This window comes from Erpetoichthys calabaricus, chromosome 16 (assembly GCF_900747795.2).
Source record: "Erpetoichthys calabaricus chromosome 16, fErpCal1.3, whole genome shotgun sequence".
Taxonomy (NCBI): domain Eukaryota; kingdom Metazoa; phylum Chordata; class Cladistia; order Polypteriformes; family Polypteridae; genus Erpetoichthys; species Erpetoichthys calabaricus.
Genome location: NC_041409.2, coordinates 49,123,482 through 49,145,427, shown reverse-complemented (window position 1 = coordinate 49,145,427; position 21,946 = coordinate 49,123,482). Strand labels below are relative to the sequence as shown.

The following is a 21,946-nucleotide window of genomic DNA, read 5'->3' as shown; positions in this document are numbered from 1 at the left end:
GGAGGTCAGCTTGTGAGTACCCACTCCTGTTTCAAGTATTAAATTCCAGTCTCTTTCTCTGCTTTCTAGTTGTATTCTGGGATCGGAGGTCACTTTGTGAATGACCTGTCCAGTACACAATATAAAAAAAAAAAATCAGTCACTTCCTCTCCTCTCCTTTTTAATTTCAAAATAAACATGAATATTTGGAATTATAATAGATATGCTGATCTGTAAAAATATTGCAAAGTTTGCCATCTATAAATGATCTTTCTATAACAGATTCAAATTTGTTACCTGCTCCAGTATCATATAAATATTGCAAGGATGGTCGCCCTGATCCTTGCAGCAGTAGACAATGGATTCGTGACGAAGGTTCTCCTTAACATCCGAGGTTACCATCTCTTGTGACTTCCCAGTATTGGAGGTAGCCAAATGAGGGTCAGGGATTGTGGTCAACCCGTTTTCTACCTAAAATTAAAACAGAAATTAATTAATTATAAAAAAACCGGGCATCACAGAAATTAAGTTAAAACGTTGAAACGTTTATTAAAATTGTCCTAAAACAAAATGAAAAATGAGCAAAACCATCACTAATTTTGTGATTTCCCTAAATTGAAATCTGCTGCACTTGTTACGGTTATGAATTGCATGACAACAGTCAGTGGGACCAACAAACAATGAAGAGGTACAGAAGGACAAATGTCCCAAAATAGGCACACCACTTAGAGCCTGCAAAAGACTAAAAAGGGAATGCATGATGGGAGGGACCCTGAACCCAACAACCAACCGTTAATGGGCCACCCAGGCCATGACAGGGCACACTTAACACATGGACCCTAACATTCACTCATGCAAGGAGCATTCAGAGACAGCACTTAGCACTAACACCAGAGTTTTGGAGACATGGGGTATGGGGATGTCCATATAACTCAAGGCAACCCACAAGGCGAGTGTGCTCCAAACAGACACAGTACACCAACAGTTTCACACCTCACGATTCATATCGTACCACCTTCATAACCAGATATCACTACTAACCGCATCTGTGGAAAAGTGTATCGAAACTCATGAAATGACAGATATAATCAAACACAGAGAAGAGGTGCATCTGTAATGTTCCTTGGGAAACTGACCTAGTCGGTGGTGAATGAGGACAATGAGTAGCAATGGTTAGTCCAACTGGCATGTCAGGTAGGTTCCTTCTAAGTGAGTGCAGTATACTCCCTGAGATAAAGGAGGGTTAATCAACTCACCATATTTAATTTAGATACAAGGCCTTTAGAATATATTCAGACCCCCCCCGCTCATATTTTGTTGTTATGTTGCAGTCTTATGATAAAACCATTCAAAGTCTCCCCCCCCCCCCCCCCCAAATTTCCAGACGATCAACACTCCAGATTGGGAAAGTAAAAACATGATTTTAGAGGGGAAAAAAAAACAAAACAAAAAAAAAAACAAACACTTGACATAAGTATTCAGATCCTTGACCCAATATGAGGTCTTTGTGGGTTTGATGGGACAAGTGTCACACAACTGGATTTGTTCCTTTTACTGTAGATCCTCTCAAGCTCTGTCAGGTTGGACGGAGACCATCAGTGGACAGCTATTGTCAGGTCTCTTCAAACCCCCCCCCCCCCCCCCCCATCCCCACCACCAAAGAAGGGAGATTTTCTATTGGGTTCAAGTCTGGGATATTCAGAGAGTTGTCCCTAAGCCACTTCTCTTTGCTTGCTTTGAAGGGGTATTGTCATTTTGGAAAGTGAACCTATGGTCCACAGTAGTCAGACGCAAGTTTTCATCATGGACGTCTTTGTACTTTGCTCTATTCAGCTTTCCCTCGGTCCTGTCTAGTGTCCAACCCCAGAGCATAATGGCACCACCACACTTCACTATTGCAATGGTATTACACAGGTGATGAGATATACCACATTTCCTCCAGACATGGCCAGCTGGTTCAATGCTGGTTTCATCAGACCAGAGAATCTTAGTCATAGTCTGGGAGCACTTTAGTTGTACTTTTGCAAACTCCAAATGGGCTTTCATGTGTTGTTCAACAACCTTGCCATAAAGCAGAGATTATTGGAGTGCTGCAGGTTGCCCTTCAGGACGTTTCTCTGGATCTCAGCAGTAGTGACTATCAAGTTCTCTCTTTCCAAGGCCATTCTCCTCCGATTACTCAGTTTGGCTGAGTGGCTGTGGTTATTCCAAACTCATTCCGTTTAAGAATTGTGAAGCCACTGTGGTCCTTGTAGCCTGCCCCAGATCTATGCCACAACACAATCCTGCCTCTAAGCTCTACAAGTTGTTCCTAAAAACCTCATGGATTGGTTTTTGTCTGAAATACATTATTCAACTAATCACGTGCAAACAGTTGAACCAATGAAGGGTTGACTTCAAACAAGGTGTCGAAGCGTCTCAATAACGACCAATAGAATGTGATGCACCAGAGCCAAATTTCAACTTTCATTGTAAAGGGTCTGAATAGTTGTGTCAATTTGATAATTTATTTATTAGAAATAAATGTCAAAAATCATCTTTTCATTTGGTCATTCTAGGGTATTGAGTGCTGCTGGATAAAGGAAAAAAATATTTTAGCACAATTCTGAAACAAAATGTGAAAAAAAAAACCAAAAAAAAAAAAAAAACTGAAGGGTCAGAATACTCTTTGAAGGCAGGCACTCTCACTATTGGTGGAAAAAGCAAAAGAAAATCAACTTACAATTTCTTTGCTGCAGTGAAGGCACAGGCTTTTCTGACTGAAGATTCCAAAGTGACCTAATTTATTATTTAATGATTGGTCCTGATTGTATTAATCAAATGTTCCATTTCCACATTACATTGTCATGACATATGATTAAACTGTAGATGGGTACGTCTTGTCTGTACTTAATCTGGGATGGGCCCATTACAAAACACTAAACTGTTTTTAAGGACAGACATGGCAAGAACTGCAATACTGCAAACTGAATGTCAATCGGCTTATGGAATCATCACACAGAATCAAGAAGGAAAAACAGCTGCATAATCATAGAGTCAACAACACTCGGATATTAGACTGTAGTCCTCTTAAATCAGGCCAGAGAGTAGTGGTAATCGAACAATGCAGAACTCCCTGTGTTAAACTAACATTTACTGGAAAGCATCTACACAGTGGAAAACACGGTCCGTATGCACACTTTTAGGGGTTATTTCTACAATGACAGTTAAATTAACACATGCAAAAAAAGCCTTCCATGAACAGCTCATTTTCAATCATTAATAAAAGATAACGCATCTGACATTCTAACTTAGTTTATCTGGCCCAAACAAATGACCAAATTCTGACTGAGGATGCACATTCACAGCAGATGCAGATTAGCTGCCATAGGTGGATGGCAAAGAGAGACTAAAATTATAAATGCGTCTCGTTTGCGGGAAGTGCGATTTCAACTATTATTCTCAAACTGGCATTTTATAGGAATATGAAATGCCACTATACTTGCATAGAAATAATGAAGTCAGAAAATACCTCACGTGAAATTAACTTAATAATACAAACAAGTGCATCTCCACCAACGGTTGTTCAGCACACTTCTGAATAAGATCAAAAGATTATATTCAACCAAGTCATTAGAACATCCATCCTTCCATTTTCAAATCCTGCGTAGGGTCACGAGGATGCTGAACCCTATCCCAGCAAGCATAGTAACCATCCCTGTACAGGGCACCGGTACATCACTGGGCCACATGCACAAGTCAACTTAGCAATAAGTTTGGACAAGGACAGACCACTTAACCCAAAAAATGTGTTGCTTATTGTCTCTACATCTCCATCACTGGCAAAAACAAAATTTCTTTCAGAAGCTCCTAAGAGTTCACATAAATGGTACCGGAGTCCCAAGGTCTCAAAATGCTCAGGTACTGATTGACAACTTGTGTTCATTCAGGTTGAGTCTCCCACACTTGTTGATAGTTTGCCCAAACTTAGTCTCCACACAGAAGTAGGAAAGGACGACTGTGTTTGATTATCCATCCCCAAACAACTCAGTCCTGTACCTTTAAATCCTCTTATTTTATAGATCCTCACTTTCTTTCCCCCATTCTTCCATTCCCATCACCCTTTTACCCACATATTTATTGTCTCTCCTCATCACATGTCCATACCAGTTTAACAAATTTTCTTAGATCTCTCTCCCACTTTGTCTCATTTCTTATTCTGCCCTTTTTTATAACTCCACACATCCATCTCAACATTCTTGTTTTTGCTACATCCAACTTCTTCTCCTGCTCTCGCTTTACTCCCCAATGTCTCAGCTGCATACACATTTACTGGTCTTATAAAAACCTTACCTTTAACCTTCGCCTTAATTCATCCAATCACTCAATATTCCTAACTAGCCATCCCCTGCGTCTCAGCCCGCATAGTAGTGAAATAGGACAGTGAGGAGGGTCCTGCCCGACTCCCTATGCCTGATGTCACACTTCCCCCCCTCCCCTTAGCCTCCTGCAAGCAAATTATGATTCTTGGCGCAATGAGAGAAGTCGCAAAATCAACTGGAAAGTTCAAGCAAATTATAGAAAAAAACCCGATCTAAATCCGTTAAAGTAGTTCTCTCATTCACTAGCCAAGTGGAAATAAGGTATACGTCCCAAGGCAAACATGTGAGTGAGGAGGCCCCCAACCCCCCTCCCCTCGGCCTGTTGCGGGTGTCTCGGATTCGTGCAAATAAATCGGTACCGCAAGCGAACTATGATACTTAGCATGATGACAGAAGTCGCAAAATCAATCGGAATGTTCAAGCAAGTTATAGAAAAAAACATGGTCTAAATCCGTGCCTGCATGATTTGCCACAGCTCTAAAATACTTACTTTTAAAATCAAAAAAACAAAAACAAAAGTTTTAGGGGGCTACATTAATTTTTGGATCAAGGCAGATGGGCTGTATTTAAAAACGGTCAATTGTCAATTTTCCCTGGCTATTAAATATATCAACTCCTTCTAATAGCTTATTTTCCAAATCACTTCTTCCATTCAAGGCCTAACCTGGCTATGCAGATTACCAGGCAGTAATCTACACCAGACCAGGCCTCCCTCATGCATTAACTCAAATTGGGCCAATGTTGAGACAAAGAAATTGAGAAGTTCTGTCCCCAGTGACATTCTCTCTGCGTGGGTTTCCACCTAAATTACAAAGATAGTACAGATCAGGTTGAATGGTAGAACTGAATTAACCTAACTATTCTGACAAAGCACTTACTAAATACGTTAAATGTTCTTTTACATTTAAACTTGGATTTCTTCCTGCCTATCCTATGTTTTATGTAGACAATGCTCACACATTGTTCAAAATGGTGCTTTGAAAACAAAAACTGGATTCCCTCATCTTTATACTCACTCTTCTCTTTTTATTCTTCCTGTTTCTCCTCTTCTTAATCTTCTCGTTCTCATTTTCTTCTTCATCTTTTTCTTCAGAGTACCTATCCAAATCTTTTTTGGCCTCCTCTGTAGGGGTTTCCTTCGAGTCAAGTGGCAACTTGCTCTTCTGACCCTCCTTTTCTTCTTGATCTTCACAGCTCCCAATTTGATCATCCACATTTTCCTCAACCCGACTATAAATGAGATATACCAGATAGGACAATATAAGACTGCCGGCAAGGAAGTACATGTAACCAGCAAATTGAAGGGAAATCACTAGGCCTCCAATACCCTGACTCTCATAAGACCACAGCATCCTTACAAAATATTAAACTATCAAGGCAGAGACTGATAATAAACTTGGTCAGTTCTCTCTTTAAGGAGTACAAGAAAATGACAAGCCCCACCCACATTAGTGTAAGAGCAGCTAATGAGGAGAAAGGACGGGTTTAGTGAACAGTCAATCATTACATTCCAGGACTGGAAGAGGGGAAAGAGAGAGAGGTTAGGAGCTCGTGCTGATACAGCGCATTGCCAAAATTGCAGTAAATTTAAATAAATTTCATACAAGATAACAACAAATTAATAAAAATGATTCCTGAAGAATGTAGAATGTTGCTTCAAGCTGCAGTCTAAACTACTGTGGACAACCAAAATTCAGAGCACCCCTTTTGCAAAGAAGCTGTGGCACGGACTAATCCATTCTCTTAACATACCATGGAAATACTGTATTTTACTTGAGCAGTAACTTGGGACAATTTTTCAATTCATCATCTGGAGCACATATCCAGCAAGGGTCTCTTTCTGCCTCCCTCAGTCCTATTGCCGAGATTCGCTTCTTCACTGACTTGACCAGAAATCGTCTGCACAACTGCCAGCCTGTATCTTTACAGTTGCGCACCAAATCTTGGTAACTGACTTACTTCCTCTCAGCTGCCACGTCGTAGCTTTACTCTCAAGGTGTTGTTAGTTCCCTCTTCTTTTCCTCAGAAGTCCTGAACCATATCCCTAAATCTGTGATCAGCCTAGTCAACAGGGCTGTGTCATGGAACTGTAAGCTCCTCCCCAAATCTTCTCTTAGCTCCCCATTCATTTGCTGACCGCAGCAGGTTCTACCATACAAGCGAAGGGCTGCAAGATCAACTCCTTCTTTGTTGAAGATGGTGCCTTATGTTTTGGCACAGGGTTGGCATTTCTTCCTTTTTCTTTCCAAAATATACAGAAGGAGTAGAAAACTTGCCATCACCTTTACCTCCCATGGGTGATGCCATTTTAAAAAGTTGAAAGGATGTGTGCCATATTTCCCCCGTCATCAAACAGCAGGCAGTGTCCCCACTTTCTCCCCTTTGCTAGTTCACTGGGGTTGGAAGGATATCAAACTGCCAGCAGCAGGTACGATATACAGAATGGTTCTATCTTCCATTGGTCTACCCACAAGATCTTTATCGTGGGAGGTCCAACCTTCTTGTGGCTCATTACAGCCCTATGATGATACATATACAGATCAAAGTTGGCAAAAATCATATTCGAAAATTTTGTTTTCTTCCCTAAGAAGATGGAAAGAGCAATGCCAACTTTGCAAACACTGAGTGTGGCAGATTTTTTACAACATCCCACCATGTTTGATTTTATTATACTGGGACTGCAGAGTACAAAAGTTATACCATAGTTCACGTTTTGAAACTTTGTTTCAACTGATAGACTTTAAAACATTACACTCATAAGGGATCGTTGATAATCTCATACATACAGTTTGAAACCAGTTTAACCCAAATCAGAGTAATGGAGAGCACACTGCTTATCCTGACAAAAACCCTGGACTGGGCACCTGTCACCTGGGACCAATTTGTAATTAGCAGTTAATTAACCTGCATGTCATTGAGAATGAGGGAGTGACACTGTAGCACTGAATGGAAACCCAAACAGGACGATTGTGCAAATGACACACAATGACCAAGTTTTCGGTTCCCAGAACACTGGATAACACTAACCACTACACTCTTGCCAAGTACAGTGGATCAGAAATTCTGCCCTCCTCACTTACTGTACACTGTGTTATACATCCAAATTTTAAAAGGATGTATGTCCTATATCAATTTATACCCATAAATCAATCAATAACCCATCAATAACCCATAAATGACAAAGTAAAAATGTTGACAATAGTTTGCAAATTTATTCAATATCAAAAACTGAACTCTCTCATTTGTGTAAGTATTCAGAGCATTTGCAGTGGCAATCCAAATTGTGGTTTGGTGCATCCAGTTTGCTTTTATTCTCCTTGAAATGAGTCTAGACATTGACTAGAGTTCACCTGTGGAAAACTGAATTGACTGGACATCGTTTAGAAAGGCATATATATACTGTAAAGGTCCCACAATTCACACTTCAGGTCAGGATAAAAACAAGCTACGAAGTCTAAGGAACTCTTCGAAGACCTACACAATTAAATTGTGGTAAAACATAGAAATGGTTTTATACCCTTGCCATAATCTAACCGAGTGCTCCCAGGAGCACTGTAATTGAAAAACCGAAGAAATCTGGAACCACTAGGACTCTTCCAATAGCTGCACATCTGGCCAAACTGAGTAACCAGGCAAGAGGGGATTTGGTCAGGGAGGTGACCAAAAATCCAATGGTCACTCTAACAGAGCTTTAGATGTTTACTACAGAGATGGGAGAACCTGCCAGAAGAATGACAATCTCGGCAGCACTCCATTAATCATTTATAGTACAGTGGACACACAAAAGCTACTTTCAAGTAAGAAGCAAACCGCAGCCCTCTTGGGAGTTTGATAGCATAAGGAAAAGGTGCTATGTTCTGATGATAATACAGACTTCCAATCTCTAATTTCCAATCCTTTGGCTACCTTATTCTGGTAAGTAAGCATTTAAAAGTTATTCTACACCATCTGTCCAGACAGAAGCGATTTCCTCAGGTGCTCCGCATGCTCACCCTTTCAATTTTTTTGCATTTGCTCTATAAACATAATCAGTTTTGGCAGACAAACCATGCATGTCCAATTTTGAGTTTTGGCATGCAACAAACTTAAAAAAATCTGAAAACGGTAGCGTGGACAGAACATTTTTGAAATGAAAATGAAGTTGTCAAATTTATCTGTGTTACTGTTGACTAATGCCTAAGTGAACTTTATGCATGACAGTAGCTTCAGAGCCAAGCGAACCAGTCTAGGTTGTTGTTGAGAACTCGAATGTGATTGGCCATAGAGAATTGAAAGTCAAAATCCATTCTTTAGGGCAGGCGTACTCAGTGTGCTTTTCTCTTGTTGCAAGTTTGGGTTTCTTCTCATAATTAAAGACTCATCTGTACAGATACCTGATCAGAGGAAGACACACTATATATCTTACATGTCAAAAAAAAAAAAAAAAACAGTTGTAACCCATAAGCACTCAGATTAAGTTGGTATGCATCTCAATTTGTGAGCAGCACAATTAGACTAACATTTTCTTGCAATTGTGTCAAATTAGAAAAACCACCATGGTGCCTGCAACTCTAATTAAAATCACCCATTATATTGTATACCTGCTCTTGGCTTTCCTAATCTTATACTGTAGATTACGCTGCTTGCGGCAAGAAACAGTTCTCCAAGCGACTCTTATACGTTGTCTTATCAAGCTAGCAAAAATATACCACATTAAAGAAGAATCCTCTGAAAATTTCTGAAGCAGACTATATTTCTAGTCTGAGGTGACAGTACGGTTCCTGTTTAGTTCCATTAATACTTGCAGCCAGATCAGAGACACAGACTTGGCACTTCACAAACCACAGTCTCGTGGACATGAAATCCATTATCTTCATTTAAACAACACCTTTTAATCATGGATGAAAGTACTGGAGAAATATGAAAAAAAAAATCTTTGCAATGACGGTCACTTTGTCCAAATGGGAATAAGCCTTGTTAAAAAATAGCATCTTTGTCCAATACAAAAAATGCTGTGGATCCAATTGGTCTTTCACAAGAGGACTCATAGGGTCATTTGCAGTGTGCCGTCAGCTCAGAATGATCTTGTACTAATCTGGTTTTAGTACTAGCATCAGATCAAAGAGTAACTGCAGTTGCAGTGTGCTTCCTGGAGTCAGAAAAGTTTGACACAAGTTGCATGTTAACCTGAACCACCTGAGCAGGTTTAATGAACTTACTAAGGTGTTTAATGTTACAACACTACTTTCACATGCTTTAAACTTGATTACCAACATGAAAGATCACGGATATGCCATTAAAAACTATAAGAAATGGATGCCGTATTTGAAGTATAGCATAATACTGAAATGTTCTGAATGGAAATATTGTGTAATGTAAGAAACAGCAAAATTCCAACTTGTGCGGCCACAGTAAGTGATCATTTAAAGGATTGGGGGGGTACACACAGGATTAGATACACTGATTTCCTTTGTGCTCTATACTTTGTTTGACTAGAGTTGAAAAAAGACAAACCTATATATATTCAAATACATACTTTGGAAACATTGCAATACACACATCCATGTATTATTTCATTTGTGAGGCAATGAATTAAGAGTATGCCTTTTCTTATATAGAGAAAGAGCGAGAGAAAAATGTTTTCAGATTCTGAGACACTGATGCTAGTGTTTTAGATCTGTTTCATTATTGGGCTTTGATAATTATAATAATCTTAAGAGAAGATTTACTTGGGACATAAATGATACCTGGTATGTCTCTAATTGCAAGACTGACAAAACACTAAAGGCCTGTTGCTTTACTAATGGCAAGGTGGGTTTTTGGGAGTCCCCACATAGTGTATTTCTAGTAAAGTGTATGATGTTTGGTGTGCCTTTATGGAGCCTATCACATTAAAAAAAAAAATTAAATGAAGCAAGTAATGACAATTGTTTCAGTCAGCACCACAGGTGTAAATACCATAATATCATAGACAATGTCTGGCTGATATTAACAACAATATTTTACGGTTTATCCATGCCAGCAGTACTTTTACCCACTGAGCTCACGGGTTCTTTAGCTGAAGTGAAAGAGTGAATATTTTCAATCCAAAAAAAATAAAAAACACATACCATATACGGTATAAACCGCATATAAAAAGTATTTTGACAGAACTGTTTTTTTTTTTTTTTTTTTTATTAATCACCATCATGGATTAAAGTACTATACAGAAATGTAAATACTGTCTGATTTCTCATTTTAGAATGTGGAACCAGACAGTGGTATTCTTCATCACCAATTTCATTTGCTGCTATTGAACTACATGTGAGCTAAATGTGTAAAATGAGATTTAGAAAATTACAAGAGAAAGATGCGAATAAAAATTACCTGTTGATACAGAAGACATGGTGCTTTAAGGTCTGATGCTTCACTTTCATATTATTAAATATACTGGAAGAAATGTATAAAATCTTAGGGGTTAGGTTAGTTGAAGAGCATATTTCCTGTAAAGTCAACATACATTTGATCAGGTTTCTTAACTTTTAATAATTCAAACTCATCAACCTACTATGTTCTAAACACAATCCTTATTTCAACAAGTCTCCTGCACATACATCTAACCACAAAGAATTAATGTTAAAATGACATTCTTTCAACTTTTTCCCCCCCTATGAATTCTAATATTTAAAAAATCCTTTAAAATACCAGAAGCATTTGTAACTTCAGGCACTTGAAAAATAAATAGGCCACCAAAAAATAAAAGAAGTTGGCATAACCAACTTTCCATACTTCTACTGGATTGCAAATACATATTAAGATTAGGTTTTGAATCTGGCAGGAATTAAATTATAGCTACTTTGTTAGTACTAGTGAGGAACTCCAGTACAAAATCCTCACTATATGCTTTGTTCCTATATTAGCCACCATGAATTACTGCCAACAAAGCAAAAACCAGACTAATCAGTACTCAGGATATACCAACAGTGCAGGAAATACTCTATGGCTGCAATGCTACTGCCTACTACATCCTTACAAGTCAACATATTTACCCCCATCTAAAAGTACAATATGTTAAAATAAATGTAATACAATCGGTAATGGAACCTTTAAAAGATCTTCACTATACCCCCAAATGTGCCATTCATCATGATATTTTACATTATATGCAAATTACTTAAAAAAAAAAAAACTAAGAAAACAAAGCAACTTCCCTAATCTTCCCTTACCTGTTACAGCAGAAATTGTTTTTTTTTTTTTTTAAAACATTTTAAATGATATGTGCAGGTTTCTCGGTCTATAGGACAGTTTTCAGAAGAAAGCACCCTATAATCTAAGACTGTTTTGGATTATCAGATGTTTTGGAAGTCAGCTCCACCTTTCCACTATAACAAAATGAGAGGATATACTATGTTAAGATTGCCTTAGAAGTACTTTACATTTGAGAAATTGTTGAAATAAAGCATGCATGGGTGTCTCTCAACGGGAACCAATATGGACGGGACACCCGAGGACAGTGGAGTTTACACCCCATACTGGCGGTTTATCCTCTTCCTCAGCAGCTAGGAGTTCTTTGATCTAGAAGGGCTCCTCTGAGCCCATTTCCAACCTGTTTTTAATCCCACTTAAGTCTCCGGAGTTCGTATTTCCATAAGACTACCGTGATGGCAGCAAGCAACAGTGACACACTAATGCAGCTGAAGCACATGGGTCTTTTTTAGTAATTAAGAAGTGGCTCTCTCACCTGGTACTCTGACCTCTGAATTCTTTTAAGTTTTTATTTTTTTTAAGCAGGCATTTAATTCTTCAATCAAATAAGTGGAACCACTGCAACATTTTAGGATATTTTAGTAACTCCCAGTAATTACTTTGTGGCAAGTTTTTCCTTTGCTTTCCAGATTGGGAGGGAAAGTCCTGGAATCTGAATAAGTAGTAGTGCTTTTTATCTTGAATATATGTAAAGAAACATTAATGTGTAAAATTAAAAAAACATATTCTAGTAAATTGATGAAACCTACATTGTAGTGTACAATTCTTAAATCACACTAAAACATGTTTATAAAAAAAAAACAAAAAAAAAAAAAAAAAAAACACCTTACTCATTTGCAATGGTTATGTTTGTCCAATTAAAAAAAAAAAAAAAAATAGCATGTGAGAGGAGGAGAGATCATTAGTGACATGACAAGCAACAATGCACTCCGATTACATAGATGAGCTTTAATTAAGGAAACAAAGCAGTAGTTCCTAGCATCAAAAAAGCTTTGTTTCATATTAAAATGTTCATAGCAATTTCATATTTGGGTACAGTACTTACAATTCTCAAAGTACTAAAATTAGAATAAACCACTCTTCAGTTTGCACAAAATTAAAAGTTCACATTTAAAAGTCCATCACCACCACCCACCCCCCCCATACCACCCTCTGTCTGCTGTCTTAAACTGATACAAATTTCATTTCTTTCACCTTTGCTCAGCAGTGTTCATTACAATCACACCATACCCCTTTAAGTTATATGGGCTCAAGTGCTTTTCTATATTAAAAACTTAAAACACAGCTCAACACATCGGCTGGAATATGAAAATGTGAGCCTTGCCAAACCTCACAAAAGGCACAACATTTAATTACATCCCCTTCATATGTTAAGGTGAGCAGACTGCATGCGAGTGTTCTGAAGAACATTAGCAACCCAAACTCTGAAGGAAGAGGTGTTCAAAATAAAAAAAAAAAAAAAAAAAAAAAAAAAAAAAAAAAAGGTTAAGCATCAGCTTTCTGACTCGGTAAAGAGTTGTAAATGGTCCATGAAATAACGGAGCTCCTGATTCTAATTGCAAGGGATGGGTTATTCTTTAAAATTTTGTTGTGTTAAAACTAATTTTACATTCTATCATACCCCAATAAAGGTTACATTCTCCTTTTTATGTAGCACCAACTCAAAACATACCAGGTGGAACTGAATCAAAAGAAAAACCAAACAAAGCCTCTCCAAATCCAAAAAAGATACATCACTTTTTTTTTTTTTTTTTTTTTTTTAAATTACATTATCTCCATTGTAAGTGTGGTTATGAAGATCCCAACTTAGTCTTTTGAAGAAGATAAAGTTCAAGAATTCAATTCAGCCACACTCAGAATGGAGATGTTTCTCATAAGAAGGTGACTATTTTTTTTGGATTTCATAGATAAAAATGTAAAAGGCCTTTTTGGAATCTTTTCTAGAACAAACCTGTTAATGATGCACAGAAAAGATTTGTGCTACTATTATCCTGTAGAAGCACACTGTGCATGACATTAACATTTATACTAAAAATATATATATACATAGCTAGTTCAACACAACAGATATCCAGTCAAAATTGGTACAATCCTAATTTTCAAATCCAGCAGGAGAGAGCTCTCCACAGGGTATGGGGAGGTACTTGGTAAGAAAAGGGAAATTTCATAACAGTGGACACTATTACCAAAACTGAAATCAGTAGGTAATTTCTGAAAACTGAAGAGCGCAGTGTATAGGAATTGGTTGTAATATGGTGCATGGTACGTCTTACACAGTTGACCATAGCTTTCTACTTTGAAGAAATGCATCATTTGTTCAACAGAAGTCCATTCTACTATCAGCAGGGAGACAGCACCAAATATATTATTGGAAATGTTATTGTGTAAGGGGCAGATAAGCTACACACAAATTGTTTAATCTCCCAAAGACAAAAAATAAACTTGCACATCTGGGAGGAGAAATGATGCTTAATGTGCAATGGCTCACTTATAGCTGGTTCTGATTACTTCAAATCCAACCTAAAAATGAATTAAGAGTTGTCCGGTTAAATTGTGAGCAGACCTGGAATTGTGTGCATCTGAAAGGGTCATTAATTGCACATGTAAAAGTTAGGTTTTGATAGGGATAGGTTCCTTGATGTTTTGAAGCAGAGCACAATTTATGCACTGATCTGTTGAAGAGGCTGGCTGCCTTCAGCCTCAGTGGAGCTGAATATCAAGCTGGTCCCCATATTTGCGTAAAAGTTTGCTGTGGTTATGATCGACAGACCACAGTGGGGGCAGGTGCCGTGGCTTCATTACAGTTAGAAAATGTTGCCGCCAACGCTTTTCCAGCTCCATTAGCCCAAGAAGCCCACCCTTGGCATTCATCTTGACTACCTTCAGGCCATGAGGAACATAGTTTTCATTGAAGATCCTGAAAGAAAGATGATAAACTTAAGTACAACAGAAAGGTGAGACTTTCATTTTAATTATACTTTTAAAGTCTATATTTTTATTTTCAGAAAAGATGAATCAAACAGTGACTCCATTAGTTGTATCTTAAATTGGAAGTGTTCTATAGCTCCAGTAAATATGTTTAGTAAGAATACTTAATACGGGATGCTGAAGAATGCATATACTCCAATGTTCTAACTGCAAAAAACTTGCAAATTAAGCAAAATGTATTCTGAATATCTAAAAAGTAAATTCAGAAAACACTCACGTAAAACTCATGTAAAGCAGAACCACTAAACCCAACTGACATCAGGCAAACAATGAACAATGCATCCAAAACATCCCTAGATGTCACCTAGAAGACTGAAAATATGGTTTCTGTGCCTTATTGAAGCGATCACTAGAAATATAAGCTGAGCTTTGTTCATCCTTACTAGACAGTAAGAAGTAGTCTCAATAAAAGGCTTGCGAGATCAAATATGATAGATCACATACAGTTCTGCCATACAGAATTATGGAAAAAAAATCCAGAGAAAAGCAGGCAAGACCAATTCCAAAAGTACAAGGCATGCAACAGAAGAATGAAGTTGAATCTGTCTTCAACTTAAAGAAAAACAAATGAGGGTTACATAAGAGGAACGAAAATAGAGGATTGTCAGCTAATCTTTTAAACGCTCTTCCTGGAGTATGTAGTTAGTTTTAAAAAAAAATAAAAAAAAAAAAAAAAAAATTACACATTAAGAAAACTCTTCACAGAGCAGTGCAGATACACTTTAACAAATCATCAGGAAGTGTAATTAAAAGTAGCACCATCAACACTTCCAAATATTAATGTCAATATTTCAGTAAAATTCACTAGCTGATTCTTATGACCCTAAGAAAAAATGGAATGGTCTCTTCTCACTATTAGCACTACAACAGTTCTAACATGTGTTGGTGGAACGCAATGCTGCAATTGCAAAACACTAGCAGATGTCTAGTCTATGAGGACTATGCTTTTCAAAAGTCAAATTTCATTTGCACTAGCCAGTCATAGTCTTATATGGTTGTGCAGTATGGTACCAGTATTTCATTAATTTCAGTACCATAAGAAAATGGTACTTTATAAATTATTTTCATTTATTAGTGAGATGTCAACAGGTCAGTTTTGAATGAAACATATGCATTTCACCTAGTTTGATTCAACAAGGTGAACCCTGATGCAACCTGAAACCACACCCTAGGCACTTTGAACATACAGTATATATTAATATAAACAAGCTAGAACCAACACTTCTTATAAACAACTTGCGAAGAAACACAAAGCAGGGAGATTGTATGCTGAAGCAGGGAGGATGTGTTAAGGTATGTGGCTGACAGATCCGTCAGTTGCTTGTTTCAGTACCACTTTGGTACTAGTACCAAGGTCCAAATGCTGGTATCAACACCAAAGTCAAAATTTTAGTGTAGATCCAATACTATGTCTATGTGGAGTATGCTTACTGTCGCCATTTTGTTTTCCCTATAAGCATGCCAATTTCTAAAGCACATCTCAGTATTAGTTTACAGGCCCGCTATGTCAGCAAGCACTTTTGTGCGCAATGTGCTGGGTAAGGTTCAACAATGCAGCAGATGCTCCCAGAATAAGGTTCAACTTATCGAAACCCTGAAAGCTAGGTAGGTTTAGAAAAATAAAAATTCAGGGGTAATTGGAGGGGCACACAAAAAAAGCATGCCATTCCTGTGGGCTAGTTGTGTTATGGAGAAGGGTTTTTACTGACCCAATCTGAACTCTTCCTCCTAACAAAAACCTCCAATCCCACCTCCTACTCAATCAAGATCTCAACATTCCAGGTACTTGAAGTTATTTAAACAATCGCATCACCTTCGTACATTTCTGTAATGTGCAAACTTTGTTATTCATTGCTTTATAATATATAAGACAGCAAAAGTGGCTAGTTAAACCAAAACTAACATTTTTGGGGTATGTACAATATGCACAGTTTAAACGCTCTTATGTTCTTTTTCACACCTGCACACTGTATATGTAATATGTGTGTTGATTAACAGGAAGAGAAAGTACCATCATTTGTTAATAAAAGGAGTGTACATGTGCACAACAGGCAGAGAGGAGGACATATTGATAAAAGTTGTGAACTTAATCAAGCATCCACATTCATTTTCTGTCTCAGACTTACTATATGACTCAATGCACAAAGTTATAATATATCCCAATCTTGTCAATCACTTTAAGAAGAAACCTTTGCAAGCCGTATATCAAGTCTTGTCAGTATATTTCTTTAAAGCAGCAGATGAAAAGCCATGAAAATGGAAGGCCCCGACTTTTATAAATAGTTGCTTTTTTAAAGTGAAGTTTGTGAATGTTCTTGTTAATGAAAGGCTGCACTGGTCTGCCCATTTGGCAATCAGAAAGAAAAAGCATAACTTACTTGGGGAGGATGTCAAACATTAAAACTTTCCACAGGGATCGGGGATATGCATAGGTCCTTTACTTCTTTGTAAGATTTCATCTTTGGTTTAGGTACCTTTTGAAACTACGTTCACATTCTGCTTCGTGTAAGACCAAAGCATCAACTGTCACATTTTCAATTCAGTAGTGTTGGCACAATTTTATCAAGAATGTTTTGCAATTTAAGAGGTTAACAACATCATCTATGCATACAAGGCTCTCTTTAAATAAATGGTGCAGGCTGTAAACCGCATGGCCTAACTCCGCCCAGTTGATCTAAATATATCACAAAATACGCTAAATGTAGAGTCCAAATGAACACAATTTTATTTTATTTTAATCCATCACACCAAAGCTCTGCATGTAGCAGGTCAAAATGCTCTTGAATTAATGTTGGTCTAATTCAAACATAACTGGCCATTTTTCAGTCCAGTCTGTATGGGAGTGTGCTGTCCCACCTCTCCATAATCTAACAACAAGCCTATATACCTGGTGTGTATGTGTGTGTGTCTGTGTGTCTCTCTCTCTCTCATAAAAGTCTTATGTCCTATATTAAAGTGTATTTTTATAAATAAAACTATAAGCCAAAGGTGTGAACTGCTCATTTTTAATTAACAAAATGAAATTCTGTAGGCTTATTGTTCAGTGACCATGAAAAAATTAAAAAGAAAATTCCTTAAAATACATACTAATAAAATATGTACAAAAATACGTATATTGCATAGTAGACAATAAAATGGTTCTCGTTAATTACAAGCGGTCAAATTGCTATTTTGTTTCTGTAATGTACCTAATGAAGCAAAGCTATACATACACACATATACATACAGAGCTATACAGTGCTTCGACTTTCACGGCTTCACTCTATCGCGGATTTTATATTTAAATATATATTGTGGATTTTTCGCTGGTTCGCGGGTTTCAGTGGACAATGGGTCTTTTAATTTCTGGTACATGCTTCCTCAGTTGGTTTGCCCAGTTGATTTCATACAAGGGAAGCTACTGGCAGATGGCGTAGAAGCAACCCAATTAGAGCACGTATTACGTATTAAATAAAACTCCTCAAATATACTGTGAGCAGGGGGGCTGTTCGCACCCCTAGAGGATACAGACACTCCTCAAGAAACGCTGAAAGACTACCTTCACACTGCTCCCTTCCTTGCTGGGCTTACTTGTGGCTGCTTTATCAAGCGATATGCTTCTCGCACGGTGCTTTGCATACTTAAAAGCTCAAACAGCACCTATCGGTTTTTGATTGTTTGCTTTTCTCTCTCTCTCTCTCTTTCTGACATTCTCTGCTCCTGACGTGCATTCCTTTGAAAAGGAAGATATGTTTCCATTCTTTTAATTGTGAGATGGAACTGTCATCTGTCTTGTCATGGAGCACGTTTAATCTTTTGAAAAAGAGACAAATGTTTGTTTGCAGTGTTTGAATAAAGTTCCTGTCTCTCTACAACCTCCTGTGTTTCTGTGCAAATCTGTGACCCAAGCGTGACAATATAACAACCATATAAAACATATGGTTTTTACTTCGCGGATTTTCACCTATCGTAGGGGGCTCTGGAACGTAACCCCTGCGATAGGTGAGGGATGACTATATATATATATATATATATATATATATATATTATATTATATACACATATACACAGTGCATCTGGAAAGTGTTCACAGCGCATCACTTTTTCCACATTTTGTTATGTTACAGCCTTATTCCAAAATGGATTAAATTCATTTTTTTCCTCAGAATTCTACACACAACACCCCATAATGACAATGTGAAAAAAGTTTACTTGAGGTTTTTGCAAATTTATTAAAAATAAAAAAGACTGAGAAATAACATGTACATAAGTATTCACAGCCTTTGCTCAATACTTTGTCGATGCACCTTTGGCAGCAATTACAGCGTCAAGTCTTTTTGAATATGATGCCACAAGCTTGGCACACCTATCCTTGGCCAGTTTCACCCATTCCTCTTTGCAGCACCTCTCAAGCTCCATCAGGTTGGATGGGAAGCATTGGTGCACAGCCATTTTAAGATCTCTCCAGAGATGTTCAAATCGGATTCAAGTCTGGGCCATTCAAGGACATTCACAGAGTTGTCCTGAACGTACTCCTTTGATATCTTGGCTGTGTGCTTAGGGTCGTTGTCCTGCTGAAAGATGAACCGTCGCCCCAGTCTGAGGTCAAGAGTGCTCTGGAGCAGGTTTTCATCCAGGATGTCTCTGGACATTGCTGCAGTCATCTTTCCCTTTATCCTGACTAGTCTCCCAGTTCCTGCTGCTGAAAAACATCCCCACAGCATGATGCTGCTACCACCATGCTTCACTGTAGGGATGGTATTGTCCTGGTGATGAGCGGTGCCAGGTTTCCTCCAAACATGACGCCTGGCATTCACACCAAAGAGTTCAATCTTTGTCTCATCAGTCCAGAGAATTTTCTCTCTCATGGTCTGAGAGTCCTTCAGGTTCTTTTTGGCAAACTCCAGGCGGGCTGCCATGTTCCTTTTACTAAGGAGTGGCTTCCGTCTGGCCACTCTACCATACAGGCCTGATTGGTGGATTGCTGCAGAGATGGTTGTCCTTCTGGAAGGTTCTCCTCTCTCCACAGACGACCTCTGGAGCTCTGACAGAGTGACCATCGGGTTCTTGGTCACATCCCTGACTAAGGCCCTTCTCCCCAGATCGCTCAGTTTAGATGGCCGGCCAGCTCTAGGAAGAGTCCTGGTGGTTTCGAACTTCTTCCACTTACGGATGATGGAGGCCACTGTGCTCATTGGGACCTTCAAAGCAGCAGAAATTTTTCTGCAACCTTCCCCAGATTTGTGCCTCAAGACAATTCCTTTGACTTCATGCTTGGGTGGGACCTTATATAGACAGGTGTGTGCCTTTCCAAATCATGTCCAATCAACTGAATTTACCACAGGTGGATTCCAAATAAGCTGCAGAAACATCTCAAGGATGATCAGGGGAAACAGGATGCACCGGAGCTCAATTTTGAGCTTCATGGCAAAGGCTGTGAATACTTATGTACATGTGCTTTCTCAATTTTTTTATTTTTAATAAATTTGTAAAAACATCAAGTAAACATTTTTTGTAGAATTCCGAGGAAAAAAAATGAATTTAATCCATTTTGGAATAAGGCTGTAACATAAAATGTGGAAAAAGTGATGTGCTGTAAATACTTTCCGGATGCACTGTAATTCCAAGAGCTAAACTTAAAAGAAGTGGTGAGGCAGCCTTCTGCTGTTATGCATCTAAAATCTGGAATAGTTTACCGATAGAAATTTGCCAGGCTAATACAGTGGAGCACTTTAAAAAAAAAAAAAACCTGCTAAAAACTAATTTTAACATGGCTTTCTCATAGCTTCATTTTAGTTAAATCCTGATACTTTGTATATGCGTTTAAATTATCTTCATCATTCCTGGCGACTCCATAACCCGTACTAACCCCTACTTTCTTTTCTGTTCTTTTTCCGGGTTTTCTGTGGTGGTGATCTGTGCCACCACCACCTGATCGAAGCACCGTGATGATGTCCCTACATTGATGGATTAGAGGGTAGAAGTCCACATGACCATCATCATCAAGTTCTTCCATGTGAACCCTGAATATCATGAGGACTGATTGAGGTCATTTATGTTAGGTAGAATGCCTAGAGGGGGCTAGGCGGTGTCGTGGCATCGGAACCCCTACAGATTTTATTTTTTTCTCTCCAGCGGTCTGGGAGTTTTTTTTGTTTTTTTCTGTCCTCCCTGGCCATCGGACCTTACTTTTACTCTATCTTAATTAGTGTTCCCTATTTCTTTTTGTCTTTTTTCTCTTTCTTCATTATGTAAAGCACTTTGAGCTACATCATTTGTATGAAAATGTGCTATATCAATAAATGTTGTTATAGTACTTTGGCGATTTTATTGTTTTGTGTTACTTTACTTCAGTTTTAAGTAAATACATAAGACCAGTTTTCCTTAGCTGTTGTTTCCATTAATCCCATTAGTAAGCTACAATTAACATCCTATTATCAAGGCCAAGCAAGATCAATAAGACTTTCACAAACACATTTTTAAAGGATGCAAAATACCGTCTTATCATTATCGTCAAAGTCTCAGAAAATAGATATTTTTTTTAAATATTTTTTTTTTTTTTTTTTATAATAAATTACTTGCCAAATACTAAAAATTGTGGGGACTTGAAACAAGTATAACTGATGGCCAAACACACAGAGCAACTTTGGATCTTTGCCTTTTGAGTTAATAACATTCAAGATGAAAAACAGAACAAAAATTCAATCAATAAAAATGAACCTCAACCGTCACTGCATGGCTTTTACCTACATATAATTAGCAAGCAATCAGCAATAGTACCTGGTTTCCAGTCCAGCTGCTTCTTGCACCTTCTCAGTAGTCACTTCCTTGATCCCAAAGAAATCTTGTATTAGCTTCAGGAGCTCCACTTTCCGACATTCAGGTAAGCTTTCTGCGTTTAGCAGTGCTCGTGCTGCGGAACGTACCTGTCTCCTATCACCATCTTCAAGCAGACGTACTCCATCCTCGCATCCCAAAGGTGCATTATACTCTTCGGCAAGCTGTTGTTTTAGTAGGGTGTCATAATAGTTTGATGTGGCATGGCAAGACGTGCACAGAAGTAAGACATCATGAGAGTTATGGTCCTTCATTTCAACTGGAAAATGACGACGATATTCATGAGGAACAATATTTTTCCTGAAACAAAAAGTCGTTAGAGACATTTCAAAGTAAGCTAATATTAACTTTCAGATCCCCACTCAAGAGTCATGAACAGAAAATATATTTTGCTCTAAAACCTATCTATATTACTAAACGACAGTTGTATATATGCACGGACGCAGGACGACGGACGCATCTGTAGAAGAAGAATGTTCTCCTCAGCACCATGTATTTTGTGTGTTTAGTAAATTAGAATCTTTATAATAACTATTTTGTAACTTGCCAGTGAGAGACGCTTTGGCTTATGAACTAAC

General features: G+C 38.1%; 2 protein-coding genes across 4 annotated transcripts in view; both read right to left on the bottom strand.

Annotated features, from left to right (window-relative positions):
• LOC127526026 (uncharacterized) overlaps positions 1-5,735 on the bottom strand; it is a 94,748-nt gene extending 89,013 nt beyond the window's left edge. The window contains exons 1-2 of the mRNA XM_051919919.1: positions 5,357-5,735; positions 277-450 (exon numbers count right to left, since the gene is read on the bottom strand). Coding sequence (XP_051775879.1) covers positions 277-450; positions 5,357-5,692 — 510 coding nt within the window. The 5' untranslated portion in view covers positions 5,693-5,735. The remainder of the gene's footprint in view (positions 1-276; positions 451-5,356) is intronic.
• Positions 5,736-12,492: 6,757 nt separating this feature from the next.
• exd2 (exonuclease 3'-5' domain containing 2) overlaps positions 12,493-21,946 on the bottom strand; it is a 58,961-nt gene continuing 49,507 nt past the window's right edge. For 2 of the 3 annotated variants that reach the window (XM_028821445.2, XM_028821447.2), the window contains exons 8-9: positions 21,312-21,668; positions 12,493-14,481 (exon numbers count right to left, since the gene is read on the bottom strand). In XM_028821445.2, the coding sequence (XP_028677278.1) occupies positions 14,265-14,481; positions 21,312-21,668 (574 nt within the window). In that variant the 3' untranslated portion in view covers positions 12,493-14,264. The remainder of the gene's footprint in view (positions 14,482-21,311; positions 21,669-21,946) is intronic. The other variant, XM_028821448.2, reaches the window with a different exon arrangement.